Source organism: Nannospalax galili, unplaced genomic scaffold, assembly GCF_000622305.1.
Source record: "Nannospalax galili isolate Female #2095 unplaced genomic scaffold, S.galili_v1.0 scaffold667, whole genome shotgun sequence".
Lineage (NCBI taxonomy): Eukaryota > Metazoa > Chordata > Mammalia > Rodentia > Spalacidae > Nannospalax > Nannospalax galili.
The window spans coordinates 3,870,955-3,889,372 of NW_008358387.1; the positions used below are offsets into that span (position 1 = coordinate 3,870,955).

At 35.1% G+C, this 18,418-nt stretch overlaps 1 protein-coding gene across 2 annotated transcripts in view; it reads left to right on the forward strand.

Moving 5' to 3' along the window:
* The first annotated feature begins 392 nt into the window (after positions 1–392).
* Gabra1 (gamma-aminobutyric acid type A receptor alpha1 subunit) overlaps positions 393–18,418 on the forward strand; it is a 61,015-nt gene continuing 42,989 nt past the window's right edge. Inside the window, exons 1-3 of one of the 2 annotated variants that reach the window (XM_008821675.2) lie at positions 393–831; positions 3,163–3,251; positions 6,836–6,948. In XM_008821675.2, coding sequence (XP_008819897.1) covers positions 3,178–3,251; positions 6,836–6,948 — 187 coding nt within the window. In that variant the 5' untranslated portion in view covers positions 393–831; positions 3,163–3,177. Of the gene's footprint in view, positions 832–856; positions 963–3,162; positions 3,252–6,835; positions 6,949–18,418 lie in introns of those variants that run through there. The other variant, XM_008821676.3, reaches the window with a different exon arrangement.

Consider the following 18,418-nt stretch of genomic DNA (forward strand, 5'->3'; position numbering starts at 1 on the left):
CCCATTCCCTACTGGCCAGTATTCTTCCCTGCCAGTCCTCACTGGTCCTGACTCTGCTACACGCAAGGATTTAGACATATGTGTGCGAGTGTGTGAGGGAGAGCAAGGCGAGAGGACAGAGTGCCTTGCACACGTGTAAGCTTGCATCTCCCTGTTTTGTTGTTTGCGTTCATTCATGTGGATGCAGCGGTTTAATATTTGATCGAAGGCAGAAGAGTTATCCCGATCAGTTGTGTTTTAATGAGACCACCTTAGAGTAGTGTCCTCATACATTGCTAGCGAGAGAAGGTTCTAAGTGTAGCCCCGACCTACGACTCTAACCCTTTCTACCCTCCCCCCCATTCATAACCACTCCTCAAAAAAGGAATGTTTGCAGCAGATTGTAGAAGGATTTGTGTCTGCAGCTAGAGAGGAGATTAAGTCTAGAGCAATGCAAGTTAAATTGCGCTGCATATAAAAAATGGGCGGATTGGTGTCCAGATCCAGTGGCTGGAACCACCTTCCTTTCTAAAATAAAATCTCTGGCATGAAGTCACCGCCTATTTCACATCCGGTTTGCGCTGGGACGTATTACTACTGTCTTGGTACAGAGAAATCTTTTGTTGTATAGCTGCAGATTGGATATTGGGAAGCAAATTTGGGTGTGAAATCTTCGTTGCAGGAGCACGCAGAGTCCATGATGGCTCAGACCAAGTGAGTGAGCGCGGCGCAGGGACGCCCTCCACCCGGCGCGCCCGCGCTCGCACACTCGCGCGGCTCCGGCTCTCCGCGATCCTCTCGCACACTTTTCTCCCCGGTCTTGAGCGATCCGGTGCCCAGAGGGGGCCCGAGGTAAGTGCGACTTCGGACCGCGAACACCCAGAGCTTGCAACGTGTCTTTGTCCTAGCTGGAGAGACAGGGATGCTCCAGTGGGGAAAGAGAGAGCAAGAGCGAGCAGGACAGGAGCTGGGGCTCAGAGCAGGTAGAAAAAAACGAATGTTTTTCTTTCAGGGTGAAAACTGCAGAGAAATGGGAGCATTATAGTCTCTGGCTCTTCCTTCTTTCCTCCTTTCTTAGGCAGATTTCAGTGTATTCCTCCGGGTGGGTGATGACATGTTGTTTTGGTCCATTATTATTATTATTATTATTTTGGCCAAGGGGAGCTGGGGTGAATTGGGGAGGGAGAATGGGGGGAGTCATCACCCAAAGTTGAGATGCTGGGACAGAAAACCTGTCTCCCAGTTCCATCCTAGGAAAGACACTCTCTCGCCCAGCCTGAAAATGCCTTTACCCCTTTCCAGCAGCCGCTTCTGGAATGCCCTCTGGTGTAGGGGTCTCTCCCATTTGGAAAATGAGAAGCTCAACTTAGTATATGCTCTGAGTGGCATGGGAGATAGGTATTGGAATATGTGTCTGCTTGGGGACAGGATGGAGGTGGACAAGAGGAGGCAGTTTCGTTCTCCCTTTTCAACTATTATGTTTGTATTTGCAAGAAACTTTCTTCCCCAACTGAAGTGCTGTGGCAGGTTTGTTTTCCTCTGTCTCAGTGAGCAGTGCAAACAGCTATGGTTTCTTGCCTAGGGGTTTTGTTTAGCTCACCGTTTAGTAATTTCTTCTTCTTATAAAGATCAATGAGAATTAATAGGACTAAGAGAAGTTGTTTTCTTCTTCCTAACAGATGTTAAAGATCAATGAAAGGGTGAATAATCATTATACCATTTGGATGCAATGTTTTACCGTAATAATATTTATCCAAGATTTCTTGTCATGTTCTACTCATGTGTGTCAAAACCAGTCACTAATTTAAGAGAAAGCTGGGTGAGGCTCACAGTTCTGAACACATTAATTATGTTTCCTTGCTTTCATGCCTGTTTGTGATGGTTTCTACTGATTAGAATGCTCCCGGAGTGGTGGGGGGCATTCTGTCGATGTGCTTAAAGGCATACCTCATTGGAGTATAGAGTGTTAAATGAAAGATATGTTTTATAATGCTTCCATCCGTTAATCATTGGTCCTACCAAGGAGTTTAGATTCAGGAAAATGGTAAAATAAAATACCTATAATAGTTCTCTTGGTATGACTAGAATTGATTTTAGTACATTAAAGTATAAGCATCTCTCTTTCTTAACCAGGTAGTGACAGAATTTTTAAAAGCTGGCTCCATAATGATATGCATATATACATAATTATGTGCATACATATAATATATGTACATATAATCCTACAAGCTTTCCCACTTCATTCCTCCAGCAACCTACAACCACATCCAAATTCAACAATCAGATAGTGATTGATTGCACTTTACCTAAGAGGGAATAAAGATCCCCTTTTCATGCAAAGCAAAGCACTTCAGCTTCCATCTGTTTGAAATGAAGCATTTTTCAGCAGCAACCTGGAAGAAATTAGAGAGGGCTTACAAGATATGTGTGGGCATGTTTGTGTGCACTGTGTATGAGAGAGAGAGAGAGACAGAGAGAGAGACAGAGAGACAGAGAGACAGAGAGGGACAGAGAGAGATTAGCATATGGCCTGACTATAAAGCGAATCCTTTAGCCTCACATTAGTGAGCATATTTAGCGAGGCAACCACAACCACAGAAGACAAGCACGACTCTGGCATTCAACAGTGTGTTTCCAACCATCTTCAGAAAGAGATAAATACAGTTGCTTCTGAAATCAAGGTACATCCAGAATTTAGAGATGAATTTAGTTAACAGAGCATGTAAGCCTACCTCATCCCACCTACAAATAGGTTCTCTCCTTTATAGACACCAGCTTAAAATATCAGTGCTGAGTTCAGTCACAGGGACCTAAATCAGAAAGGTCAAAAATTTTAAATGATAAGCAGTAATAAGGGAATAAATCAACAAATGTTGAAAGTGTAAATCCTAGAGAAAACAACTCACAGCTCTTATGTTGAAAAATATTGTCACCTGAATGCATTTCAACTTGTATTCTTTTACAGGAGAAATTAAAATGCTGGTATATTTCTGAATGGAGAAATGGAAAGGAAGGTGGAGAGTGGATGGTCCAGGTTTCCATTACTTCCAGTGAGGTGTCATATTCCAGTGAGGTCATTTCCTGACTTCAAAGCATTCATCTGAACTGCCTCAGTCAGCCCTAGTGGTTATAACCTGATGTTTCTTGCAAGACACATTGATCTCTACTCCCTCTACTTTTCAGCTGCTCAAGCCCGTGATGAAGAAAAATCCAGGTTTCTCTGACTATCTTTGGGCCTGGACTCTCCTTCTGAGCACTCTGTCAGGAAGAAGGTGGGGACACTTTCTTTTAAATCTGCATGACAATTTCTATAATTTTTTCATTTAGTCTATCTTGGGGTAAGGAAATTGTTCATAGATGAATTCATGACTAAGGGAATTCAGAAAACTTTACTGCAATAAAATTTCAGCCAAGAATAAAGAAGTATAGAACATAGAAATAATTTTCTTATTTGTATGTTAGAATACACTTATCAAGGCTTTCCTAAGAAATGTGTTAATTCAACATATTTCATTTGTAACTGAACAAAACTTGTGGTTTCCTAAGTTATATAAAAACTTTTCCCAATTAATGTTTGCATGCCATGTAAGTAGTAAGTTGATTTTCTAAGAAAAAGATTTCTAGCCAATTGCAACATCATAATGCAATTTCTGAAAATATGAAAGTAGAAAATTTAAAATAGTATTTATAATTTGAACATCACATTTCTATAAACTCACACGTACATTATGCTTTGAAACCATTATTAATAAAACCAAATAGGCAGATTATACCAGATAAACTTTTAAAACTACTGGGGAAAAAACATCAAGCTGCTCTAAGCAAATATATGTACTAGACAGACAAGTGAGAAAATTTAATAACTTGGACTATTCAAATTATTTTCTAATGATCCAATCATGAATAGAAGAGGCTTTAATAGAAAACGTACAAATAACCAAGTACCTTATATTTCTCCCTATCTACTTTAATACTTCTTGTACAACATATTCCTGTATCTCATAGGAAAATATTAGACATATTGTAAGAACGTGAACTCCTTCAGAAAAGTGAATCTTTTTGAATTAAGGCAGATGAAATTACCTGGAAAGACTGACATTTTTGAGAATTGTTTTTAAATGACAAATTGTCTGCTGTTATTTTGTAATATTACCATATAAATATCGGATGGACAGAACACACATTGTTGTCAGATACTCTTAGTTTGAGGAGTTAACTGATCTTCAGTGCTTTTTGAAAAATTATATGAAGTGTTACTACTATAATGACCTGTAGATGGAGTTAGTGCACAGTGTTTTATTATAGAGTAGTTCATATGGAATCAAAATCAGGTACTGTAACTGACATTTATTTTCAAAATGCATATTCAGTTTAGGTACTCTACATTGGCATGAGTGTTTAAACCCAAATAGGTAATTTTTATCTTTCTCCCTTTCTCTTTTTTCTGGTAATTATAATTTTACATGGGCACAATTAGAATTAAAGATGCAGAAGCCTGATGATAAAATCACATACAAGGAAGATTTCCATTTCAAATGTGTTAGCAGGCCTGGTTTTGTCTGGGAAGGGGCTGATCCCTTTTGTTGCTTCTATCCAAATGCAAGCAATTACTGAAAGTGAGATTCCTAAGGCAAAAGGAGAGAGAAAAACAGTTCTTGCAAGTCACATAAGCTGTGAAAACAGAAGGACCACAGGTGAAGGTAACACACATCCCGTAGTCTAAGGATGGTTTTAACAATCTAACCACCCGCTGTTATGTCACACCAGCTCATCTTTTCTCCCCTTCTTACTTTATTGTTTCCTCCGTTAGTTCTCTCTAGAGTTTTTCACAACCAAAGGTGTATTGGCTTTTCTTTCCCATTTTTATCACGATGACCTTCTCATGTCCTTGAAAGATGCATAGATGACATATGGTTTTGTGACAATGAATTTTTATAAATAATCAGTCTCAGAAAACTATTTTTGCCTTTCTGCTGTCATCTGCCAATGAGACATGCTGGAAGGCGCAGACCTCACTGAAAATTTGATTTAAGAAACAAAACTAAAACAGCAAGATATTTAATTTTGCTAGAGGAGAGTAAGTCCTCAATCTGTGTGATATTAATGCATTACTGTTAGATGTAGGTGAATGAAAAATGGCTTCAGATAAGCTCATTTCATACATTTAATGTCACAGAGAACTTTTAATTATAGTAACTATTGAATTAAAACTTTATCAGAGAAGTGATTAATGAATTTTGCTGATATAAAATTAATTACTTGCAAAACAGCATTTGCTTTTTGAATAATTGATGACATTTTTTTCTTCCTGTCAAATAAGTGATTTTGGGTTAAAAATATTACTATTTTCCTGATATTTATTAACCATATAATTAATTACACACAAGTGAAGCAAAAAGAATATAACTAGAAAACATGAAACATGGATCACTCACAGCTTCTCATTTTGCATCTTATATCTATTTACTTTTCCACTCAAGGTCAGAGCGATCATTGAAATTTGTCATAGAGTGTGATCTCTCCTAAGATAGAAAATGTTTCTCTCAAAGGATTTTGTAGGTTTCACGCTAATCATTATATAAAATGCGGTTCAAGGAGCATAGACAGCATAGTGATGATATAAGAAACACATGATGCTTGAACTGCAGTTCTATGTGGTTGAATGTCAGGCTGATAATGCTAAGAAACACAACCTACGCCCTGGAACAGAAAGGATGGAAGCAAGGTGTTAGAAAAAACTGAAGAAAACTGAGTTATGGGTTGAGCTTTTAACTACTTCTGTCTAAAACAAAAACACTTAAACAATGATAAAGTTTAGTAAAAAAAAAAAAAAAATAGGAGCTTGTACTTGTCCATAGAGGTTAAGATCACTGGCTGTTCTTGCAGAAGACCTGTGTTTGAATCTCAGCATGACATGGCAGCCACCAAAAAAAAAAAAATTTAAAAAAAAAAAAAAAAAAAAAAAAAATAGGAGCTTTTGTACTTGTATAGAGTCTACTGATAAAGGCCAGAAAGAACAAGAGTTCAATCAATTTTAGATTTGAATAAATTTTCAAAATTAGATCATCTATCCCAAAGGGAAAAGAAATGTCCATGTCCATGCAAAACATAGCTGTTATAAGAAATGTTTTGCTTATGTTTCTTTCCTAAATAACAAAGGAACATCCCAAAACCAAAGGATTAATTTATAGGAAGTAAATGAAAAATGAAAGGGAGATTGGAAGGTAATCAATTTTAGATTTGAATAAATTTTCAAAATTAGATCATCTATCCCAAAGGGAAAAGAAATGTCCATGTCCATGCAAAACATAGCTGTTATAAGAAATGTTTTGCTTATGTTTCTTTCCTAAATAACAAAGGAACATCCCAAAACCAAAGGATTAATTTATAGGAAGTAAATGAAAAATGAAAGGGAGATTGGAAGGTGGAAAGTGTGCATTGCATTGAAAAAGGAACCTATGAATTGTTTTTGCAATATATATATTATAGATACTATATATATATGTTTTTTGCAATTATATGTATAATTTGGAAAGAAACGTCCTAGAGTTTTCTTTTAGCATGAGCCAACATTCTTGTTGGCTCAAAAAAGTCAGTCCTACTGCACGGGTCTAAATATTGAGAACTGAAAACATAAGGACTTCGAACTCATTTCTTAGAACTTCCCTCCTTTCTACAGAAATATTGGAATAAGAACCTGTCATCTGTGAGAACGCACGTGAGAAAATGACAAGAGTTATAATTATTTTCAAAGGCAATAAAAAGGAAAGTAAGAAACTCTGGGAAAGATTTAGGCTGGAAGGTTTCGGTGGAAATGTATAATTTCCAGCCTTTATTTTCTTTATTCCATTCTCAGCTATGGACAGCCCTCCTTACAAGACGAACTTAAAGACAATACCACTGTCTTCACAAGGATTTTGGACCGACTCCTGGATGGTTATGACAATCGTCTGAGACCTGGATTGGGAGGTGAGTTTCACTCTTGCACTTTTCTTTTAGAAAATGTAATATTATTGTAATATCATTAAGTCTTTGCTAGTGTATCTCTGTTTCTCCTTTGAAAGGTAAAGTAATGAAAATGTTAACACGTTGTTTAGTAATTAATCACATTTTTAATAGACCACTCATTGCTAATTCAATTTACTATAGAAGTTTTGTAACATTTCGATATGTAGTAAAAGATAGACACAAAATTCTCATAATGACAAAATGAGACACTACATTTATATGACCAGCAAAATGTGTTTTCTGTCTAATAATTTGTTTATATGGTGAAAAATGAGGATAATATTCTCCCTTACATGAAGGGATAATATTATCCTCATAGTCCCAATATTAACTTTACCCGACACTGCTATGTCTGCACAGAGTACAGGCTGGATATCTATAATTCTATTGTTACAGATATTTGTTTTAGAAGATTATATATCAAATCAAAACTTTGTGTTGCATTTCCCTACCTCTAGGATCAAAGGTGAATGAGACAGACAGTTGTGTTTTCCTTTAAATCATACATCTGAACATATACCCTAGCTTTCTATAGCAAACTTTCTTCTTGTAAAATCCATTAATTGCGTTAGTAGTGAAAATATGCTTATGGAGAAAATGGAGCTCTCTCTCTCTCTCTCTCTCTCTCTCTCTCTCTCTCTCATATATATATATATAACATAGTTCTAGAAATTGCATACCAATTTGAATAAACCTTAAATAAGATAACAGCACTGCCTCATTTGGTTAAACAAAGACAAATGAAGCCCAAGCCAAAACACTGATTTTAAAGTAAAACAAGTGAAGTGAAGAAATAAATTACTGTCCGAATTCAGACATAAGACATAAGACATAAGATCACTGATTCCAAACTACAGCCAATATTGTACCTCTATCAAAGAAAACAGAAACTATTTAATTGTATGTTTAAATACTAATTTACTAGCATTATGAAGAAAGCCACCTCTTGTTAATTTAGATATAACAAATAAACTTAAACACTGGTTTTAAAATAAAATGGCATCTTAGATTTGGAATTAGTTATTCATTCATTCATTATTTGTTTGGAGCTGGAGTTGGAATGAAGCAATTTACACATCCTAGACAAACTCTATCCTAGTCCCTGAGTCATTAAAATATATATATTTTGTATATTGTAATCACTTGGGTGGGCAGCATGGGTCTATTCTGAAGCTGCAAGTGGCATTGGCATCTCAGAGGTTAAGGAGAAAATGCCTTGTCAAAGTCATAGCTCAAGCAGGCATATGTCAAAGGTCTTATCAAATTTTCTTGACGATTTCACACATTAATTTTAGAACCTGGACTTTCTTCAGAATTAGACTCTGCTTCATTATCCTTTAAGTTATTTGGAGGAAATGATGTTCTAAAGCTACTGAATATGGCAAGTGCTCATTTTTTGGTTACTAGGAAAGATGAAGCAGGAGAATGGATGCTTTGCGTCCAGTGGTTTGTAAACAGCTTGGCAGTGTAGAAAGTCCCCATGTTAAGAAAATAAAAGCTTGTATTCGAAATATAGTAGCTAAAGAGTGAACAGCATAGTTGTGCTTATAAGGTATTACTATAATGCTGTTCTTTAACTAAACATCTGGATCGGGTTTTTAAAAAATTGCTGCTGATTCATAAAATTTGAATAAATTGAAAAGTCTACAAATAAGGGATGAATATACAAAAAGAAGCACATCCAGATCCTTTACATAAGTTATAAAAAGCAAGACTTCTGGGAAGGTTGATAAAAACTTACATAATTTCTTTACTGAACGCCCTTCCTGCCTCAGGTCATTCTTTACAAAAGCTGCAGAATGAACTTCCTGTGCAAAAAATTTCTTTTCACTCGAGATTAGGAAATCATATTTAATATTTTAATGTGCATAAATAAATATCTCTTGAAAGGTATGCGTGCAGTTTTCAATTTTTTAGAGAATTTTGGGCAAATACACACACATACACACTTGCTGCAATGATCAGCAGTGTGATTGTATTATTACAGTATATGTAACAAGACATGGCTACTAATTTTCATTTAATCATACATACTGACTCTGTAATAAATATATATTACAGAAACCTAAACTATGGAAAGCCAATATCTGCAAATGTAGTACCAGAAACAGAATATGTTCAAAAGCTTATTGATTGATTGATTGATTGATTGACACTGGGAAATTTCTTTAGGGAAATAACTACATTGGTTCATCTTGAATATTACTATTTTTAATCTTTTTAATTTCATAACCTTTGAAACTATCAAGAACAGAGCTGTAAGGTGAAGAGCAGTGAGAGTAGTTGGGCACATACAAACCAGGAGGAGTCTGTTACTGCAACCGAGAAATTCAAAATCCTGAAGAATGTTTGTTTTTTAATTTAAGTCCTTTACTCTCTATGAAAAAATAATGTTTCTGATATTTCTCACTCTTTAAAATACTGATTCAGAAAATGTGTGGATATAAAATAAATGGAAATGGAGTTCCAATCTTGTTTTCTGTTTAAACATAGTCCTGGAAAGATGAAGGACCAGATGCTGCATATTTGAGATTTATTTAAAAACTTTCATACCCTCTAATCTTATTTTGCATATTTTGGAGGACAGTTTAATCTTTAATATATAAACATTCATGTGACTGTTACAGAGTTGTAAACATTTTAAATTACATTTTGATATTCAAAAACTAGAAAATAATAAACTAAGTTACAGAAAAATGTTAACACTATGATTACTGGCTGGTATAAATTGGAATTAACTTCTATCCTTCACTAGTAAGGTATTTAATTTCATTGGCTTTTACACCTTAGATTTCTGTTGATTTAGATAATATGTTGATTCTAGTAAATCTGTGTTGCAAAATGGGCTTCCCTGCTTCCATTTTTTTTTTGGATGTGACTCATTTGCTTCCAGAAGAGAAGACTAGAGAAGAAATATTTGAAGTATTATCTTTATCTTATATGAGAATGAGATAAAAGATTCCCTGCAGTCAGTTCATGATCATACTGGGGTGACCTCTTTTAAGAGAAAGGGACCTACTATCTTTTATATTATGATAAAATTGATGGTGATTTTATAAAAACAGCAACACTGTGCAAAAAGGCAGGAATATTGGTTCTGAGTATTTTCAGAAAATGGAGAAACGATAAGTTGATACTTAATACTACTATAAGAAGTACAGATCCATAGTGATTTGTTCCTTGGTCTCACTCTGTTGATGCACACCTGGGACCATAAACAGGAACAAAATTCATAACTTGGCTGATCCAGGTATTGGAAACCAACTTGCAGATATTATCATCTAATTTTTAAAGGCCATTTTTCCCCTCAGTACCAAGAGTCAACCCAAGAAAGTGAAATAAAGTTATAACACGAAGAGAGATATTCTGGGAGGGAATTTTATTGTTGTTGTGTAAGATAAACTAATTAAAATAGATTAGAATATGTGGAAAACAAAAAAATCAGTGTACTCAGAAATACAAAGAAAAAAATAAGTCAAGTCAAATACAAAGTACATTAAAAAGACTTGCATTAAAAGTATGATTAACCAGAATTTGTAAAACACAACCTCAATAATTATTGAATTCCTTCTTATTTACAATTTCTTGCCTTCATGGCACGACAACAATTTTTTTTCTTGCAACTAGAGAATTGTAACAATTTTTTTGAAAACTCTTGTCTACACCAAATTCAAGTCTAAAAGAATGATATAGTTGGGTAGAAAAAGGTTTGAAGTTAGAAAAAGTAGAAAATTAAAAACAAAAAATTTCCAATGAAAGAGCAAAACGAAATGACAGGAGATCAGGAGAGGAAAAATGGAGAGCTGCAAGAGGGACTGATGTGCTGGAAGGGGCCAGAGAGGAATCTGGAAGGAGAGGTGTGATCCTGAGAGGATGCAGAGACACCAAACTCACTTGCCTTTGTTTTCAAACAAGACCAAACCAAAAGGTTTTGGCAAATTCAATTTCCAAAGTTTTCTCCATATGATTATAATAAACTAAGAAAGGTTGAATGTTAATTTTTTTTTTAAAATTTATTTTATGTGTGTGAGTGTATGCCTTCATGTGTGTAAGTGCATCAAAGTCGTGCAATGCCCACAGAGGACAGAAGAGGATGCTGGATCCCCTGGAAATGGACTTAGTGACCATGTGGCTGCTGGGCATCATTCCTGAGTCCTCTGCAAAAACAGCCGGTGCTTTTAACCACTGAGTCATCTCTCCAGCCTCAGAAAGGCTAAATGTTCTTCAGCACTCCCCATCCCCCATCCCCAAACATTAAACAATGTTCTTTCTGAATAGCACTACATAGACCTGGGTGAAATTTGATTTACTTTTGTACTGGCTCCCCCTCAGTCCAGGAGTAGGAAAAAGTAATCCATGGAGATCTGAAGCTTAATGCTGATGGAAGATTTGTAGGCTTTCAGTATCCTTCTGGCCACATCCTTTCTTTCTTTTAGTCCCTCCTGCAGAGACCACCTCCACTTAATGATATGCTGCTGTAGTGGTATGTAACAACCTGGTGCACAGTGAATTTTATTGTCCAGATGACTAGGCTAAGTTTGGCCTCTTCCTCTTGTCTCAGGCAGCTGCCTTCAAAAATACATTTTCATCTAAAACCAAATTCATTTCACTCTTTCAAAAACAAACTCCAGCAAATCCATTTTTAACGGGAATTTGAACAAGGATGGGGTGTGAACAGAATAAGGAATAAAATCCTGGTTAAGTCCCAGTTTGAAGGGTTTACTGAAAATCTTTGTACACTCTCCCCACCCAGCTTCATCTTAGTCATGGAAGTACTATTATATTCTCTAAATGTCTTAAATTTAATTGCAGTAAATAATTCATGAGGTGATGGATGGTTCTCAAAGATTCCATCATCAAGCTACATAGATAAGAAAAGCCAAGAAAGAGATACGAGTGAATACTGGGATGTTACAAGTCCAGGTGGCTGGGTAGAAATTAGTGCTATTTTATAGATACATACAATTACAGGCAAAGAATGCGTTTGTCCCTGCTACACACTTAGTAGCATTTAGTTAAAAATGTCTTCTTTGTAATTGTATAAGTATTGTAGATTTGAGGTTTGGGGCTTTAGTTTTTGTTCAAGGAATTCTAAACAATTAAGAGGTTGTTTAGATTGATGGATAACTAAGTACCTCATCATAGGTATTAAGAGAACATTTGCAGGTGAAATTTCTTCTTAAGTTATTTTAGACTTAACATGTTTCAGAAATGATTGATGCCTCTAAGCATATTTTATTTTTATCATTTTAATTTTCCAAATCTTGTAATCCAAACACTCAGGGGTAACAGGAGTCCATGGTCATCTCTGCTCTATAGTAAGCCTCAGGCAAGCCTGCATTACAGGAGAACGTGCTTCAAATAATCAAGCCAAATCAAAAGAATGGAAAAAATGCCAATCCTGAGTTATTCCCACTCTTATCAAAGCCTTTGTAGTGATCATTAACCCAACTATTTCAAGAGAAAAAAAATAGATTGCTGCAGTTGTGCTATTTTGTAAACTTTAGGCTCTTGGGAGTGAGAAAGGAGATATAATTTAATACTTTTTCAAGGTCACATAAAACTGCCTTATTGATGTCTGTTATTCATGAAAATTTTATGATTATTTGGCATTCCAAGCAGTATTGAGATCAGATAGAGAAATTATGTTCAACTAATATTAAAACAGATATTTTGCATTTGTGTAAAAAATCTTAAATGTAGAAATGACAAGATGTTTCTCTCATAAGCTAATAGTGTTAAAAACAATTATAGTGAAAATATAAAAAGTTAAAAGGTTCAGCTTTTTCAGTCCTTTTCATTGATGTTGTTATTTTACTAGAAAATGGTCTCACATATAATATTTGGAAATTATGTTTTTACAATATTTCATTTTTAATTTATTATACTTTTAGGTAGTTTGCATGCAAGATGTGGAACAGATGTTCAGATATTGGCAAATCCAACACACTTCCAAATTAGATGTAGACAGTCTGTAAAGAGTTGAATTTCAGAGGAAAGACATCTACCAAAATGCCAAGTGGCACTGTTCAATGAACAGAGAGCACCTCCGAATCTTTCAACTGGCTGAGATCCCCAGGCAGTTCCTGAATCCAAAGGAAAGTTCTAGCAGGCTTAGAAAACTTTCTACTCTAGCTTTTCCTATTGTCTGTCAGTTATCCACCCAATCAATGCCAAAACTTTCCAAACAGGAAGCCACCGATACTATATTCAAGTTACAAAGGCAAATTTCATAATTTCATCTTTTCTTACAGCTGAGTAGAACTCCATTGTGTAAATGCACCACATTTTCATTAACCATTCATCAGTTGAGGGACATTCAGGTTTTTTTTTTTTTTTTTTCCATTTCTTAGCTATTGTGAAAAGAGAGCAGAGATGCAGGGATGATTCAACATGCATAGCTCAATTAATGTAATAAATGGACTTGAAGAAGAAAAAAACACATGATAATTCCAATAGACGTAGAAATGGCCTTTGGGAAAATCCAACGTGCATTCATGTTAAAAGTCCTAGAAGGAATTGGTCTGGAGGGAACATACCTCAACATAGTTAAAGGTATATAGAACAAACCCATAGACTTTTCTCCCTAAATGGGAAGAAACAGGAAGCATTCCTATTAAATTCAGGAACCAGACAGGACTGATCACTATTGTCACTCCTTTTCAATATAATGCTTGAAACTCTTACTAGAGCAATAAGACAAGAGAAGAAAATTAAAGGAGTAATAATTGAAAAAACAAGAGGTCAAATTATTCCCATTTGCAATGATATGATATTATACATAAAAGATCCCAAAAATACTTTTAGTAAAGTGGCAGGTTACAAAATCAATTTACAAAAGCAGTAGATTTCTATATACTAATAACAAGTAATCAGAAAAAGTACTTGAGGAAATCCTCCCATTCTCAATAGCTTCAAAAAATCAAAATATTTAGAAATAAACCTAACCAAAGACATTAAAGAGATAGAGGAAGGCGCTAGGGGATGGAAAGACCTACCATGCTCATTGATTGGTAGAATCAATACTGTGAAAATGGTCATCTTACCAAAAGCAATACAGAGATTCAATGCAATGCCAATCAAAATACCCATGAAATTCTTCATAGAGCTTGAAAAATCATCCTAAAATTCATATTGAATCACAAAAGACCACGGATAGCCAAAACAATCTTTGGTAAAAAGAACAATGCTGGGGGATTACCATACCAGATCTCAGAATATATTACAGAGCTATAGTAATAAAAGCACCATGGTACTGGAACAGAAATAGACACATAGGTCAATGGAACACAATAGAAGACCTAAACATGAGTACATGTAATTTCATCCATCTGATACTCGACAATGGTGCTAAGAACATACAATGGAGGAAAGACAGCATTTTTAACAAATGGTGAAGGCCAGTCTTAAAAACTGGAAGCAAATAATTACTATATAGCTATTATTGTCCTTTTTTTTAAAAAAAATAAACTTTCCATTTCCAATCTTAGTCTATTACTATGATGGGAGCTCTAAAAATGTTTTCTATAGATTATTGCATTTGTATGGCAAGATCACGTATCTATACTTGAAAAATCGCACAGCATTTCTGAAATGAGACTCTCATAGGTAAGAATTATAGAGAGCCACTTTTGAAAATATTATCAGAAAGCTAGATCCTAAGTGGCATAATGTTACTAATATCACTATGTGGTCATCATATAACTAAGACTCTGTAACGTAATGCCTCAAAGCATTACACATAATTCATGCATATCCATGGAAATCCATTCCTCACAGAGCACTATGCATACTCTTCCCCTAAACTTACCATCACCAGGAAGAAACCCTTCACAAGAAGAGGAGGAGGAAATTCCTCAGTGGAAATGAGATGTATGTCATCTACTGTAGTAAAAACAATCTTTCTTCCTCAGAGATGATTATGTTGTTTGGGTTCTTGGAATCCCAAACCACGAAAAGGTCAGGGGCTGGTTAGACATCCTGAAGCTGAACTCTCTACACTATATATCCAGATTTAGTAACTAAATACAAAGATAAATTGATTTATATATCAACTAGGCCAATATTGCCATTTTTTTCCTTAGGCATTAGAAGAATAGACAGACTGGAAACAAAAGCATTGCTTTGTGTCAGGTTGGCCTAGAGCTGGAATATGCCCAGTCTAGGAGTATATATAAGTATTTGTGTGGGAGCCCAGGATATTTCCAGTTCTCAGACAGGATCATTTTAAAGTAAGTTTTTGAGATTCATTTTATGATTCTCACTTATGTTAGTCCATTTGGTCTAAATGTAGGCTTTTAAAATTAAGACTATGTGAAGACTATGTCCAGTGAATATTAGTCTGAATTCTTCAGCATTGACAGCATTTTTATTGAAAATATGATTAATGCCATATTAAACAAATTCTTGCTATAGGCGTTGCTAAACTATTGCCTACAATCCTCCTCTCTCCCAATTTCTTTTATTAGAGGCAGACTTACAGTCTACTATGCACACAACATTAGCCATTTTCCTAAACTTCAAGTAGCATGAGGTTGTTTCAGTGCCCAAAAGCTTCCTGTGGCATTAGACAAAGGTTAGCTGCAGTCTGCCTTTTACACAGACCCCATCCATGGTCCCATTTGCCTCCGCAGCAGTCTTTTAATGTGATCAGAAACATCACCAGGCCCTGGACATACTGGACTTTCTCTTTCTTAAACAACCAATTCATTATCACCTAGGATCTCTGGACTTGTCTTTTCCCTCTTTTTAATGTCTTTCCCTATATCTGGTCTACTCTGAAATTTTCTGTTTTTTAATGTCTCAGTTCAAATGCCATAACTTAAAAGATATTATTTCAGACCAATTACAAAAAATCTGAACTTAATTAGGATAATTTATGCTTAGATGACTAAATAAAGCTTTTGTATTTATATATGTATATTTAGCTCTATCATCTGCACCTATTACCTATCTATGAAATCTTGTTTAAATATATTTTCATTTATAAAGCTATGAGGCAGACTAACAAGACAGGAACACTTACATTTTGCTCGTAGCTTTATTACTGTTACCAAGAATTGTGCCTGGCTGGCACATTGAAAATGAGAAATAAACTTCTATTGACTAAAATTATGCACCCAACAAATGCTTCCCGAAGTGTTTTTTGACCCTACAATCTTATTTAACACTCACTGTAATGCTCTGTATTTGATTGTGCAGGCATTATTTCTTCATTCAAAAAGTGAAAAACTGGACTCAAGAAGTTGAAAAGATTTTACAAAATCATACAGCTTTTTCTAGAGGAAATCAGAGTTCAAATCTGAGCACTTAGATTCTCATTTCAACGTGTGTTATGCTTATCTTACTATACTGCTTTTCTATTTATTACTTCTGGCACTGGATGTCATTTTGAATTATAACTTCAAAATATCCATTATTTCAATACTTACCAGCAGGGTCTTCACACTGTAGAAAATTACCAGTAAAAACAGATTTGCTGTCTAGCAGTGAGAACGGAAAGCTGTATTTTATATATTTATACATGTTCTTTTGCATATGTATATATGCACAGCATAGCACTGAAATATGGGCTTGTTTAAGGACTGATTTATATACATCAGTTTATTTTTGTGAGATATTACTCGAAATTGTAATAGCAGTCATCAATGACATCATCACGATCCCATTTTATATAAAGCTACCACAAATCTTCCTTGGAAACATGAGCATTCACATGTATTTATGCTTAAAGAATCCATCAAATTAGTTTTGTTCTTCTTGGTGGTGGCAGGAGGTGCTTTTGAGACAGGTCCTCCTATATAATCCCAGCTTCCCTGGAACTCACTATATAGAACAGGCTGACTTTGATCTCCCTTTCACTGATAGCCTGTGCCTCTGCCTCCCAAGTGCTAGGATAAAAGGCGTGTGCCACCATACCTGGCAAAAGCTGTCAACTTTCCATTACATTGGATATGGAAAGATTATTGTGAAGAAAATATCACTGGGAAAATGTCTATGAACAATTAGATTTTAACATCTTCAAGTTATTTTTATAGATTTTTATATTTTTAATGAATTTCCTAGTTACATAAGGTGTTCAGTCGTATTTAGGCTTTGGCTAGCTATATAATTATTTTGTCTAGTGTTCATCAGAGGCACCTTACTCATGATATATTCTCTTAAAAAGGATACATAGAGGCAAATATGATGACTTCTTGTCATGTGATCTATAGAGAGGTTTTGAGTGCCTTCCAAATATATCTAACAGCATGTTAGAGTGTGGCAGTAAATCATAAATTCTGGTATTAAGGCATATGATTAGATTTTTATGTTAATTAGTATTAGATAGATGACAGGTAAATACAGAGAGATGATAGATCTATGATAGATATAGAAATAGATATAGATGGATGATTGATAGGTGAATAGATGATAGATATGTAGATAGAGAGATTTATAAATAGATATTCTGTGGAACTCTCATTTAGGGGAGAGGTCTGGGAGGATTATTTTCTTAGCACTTGGCCAAAAGAAAGTTCCATAGCAATTTCTCAAGATCTCATCCAGAACACGTAAGTTAAATAATATTTTCATTTACTCTTGCTCCTGGGACTAAAGAGGTCTTAATTTCAAGCTACTATTTCTTAGGCAATACAGGGACCTATCAATGCCACTATTCAGTTTTGATGAGATTCATTTGCAGAAATGCTCTGTCCTGAGTCTCAGTATCTAGGATTATAGACTGTAATAAGGAAGAGTTACTAACTTAACACTCAGAACTTTTCTGTTGTGCTATGGGTGAAAGGTTTACTTTTGTAAAAGAGCTTGTCCCTTGATCTGAATCTATTCCGGGCTGAATGAAGTTTCTGTTTGAAGATAGACACAGAGCTGAATAGAAAGTCGGTTATTTAGGTGACTGTATATCATTCTTCATGTATTCATATCTTTTTGAGTTTTCTGCACTTATTACAACATGACTTTTTTTTTAACGTAAGAGCATCATCTGTTACAACATGACTTTTTTTTAACCTAAGAGCATCATCTTTTTTGTATTGGCCTCAAACTTAAGATGAAACTTTTGTAATCTTTTAGATGCACCTTCCCAAGGAACTTTTGTAAATATACAGGTAAATAAGGTTGGCTTTATTTACTTAAAAATAACATCTTAGAGACATGAAGATGCTAATGTTCATGGTGAATCTTTTACAGGACTAGGAAATAAGTAGAGTTTTCCAGCTATGAAAACTTTTTGTTCATTGGAAACTCACTGTAACAACTGCTGAAATCTCAAGGGAAAGTACAGAAAGTGGTCACCATTTGCTGTGATTGCTCTGTCCCACCCAGGAACTGGTGCAAAAGAAAACCAAATTTCATTAAACTCTGCTTTTACCCTTCTTTAAAAAACTTAATGAATTTGTGTAAATTTCATACAATATATTTTGATCATATT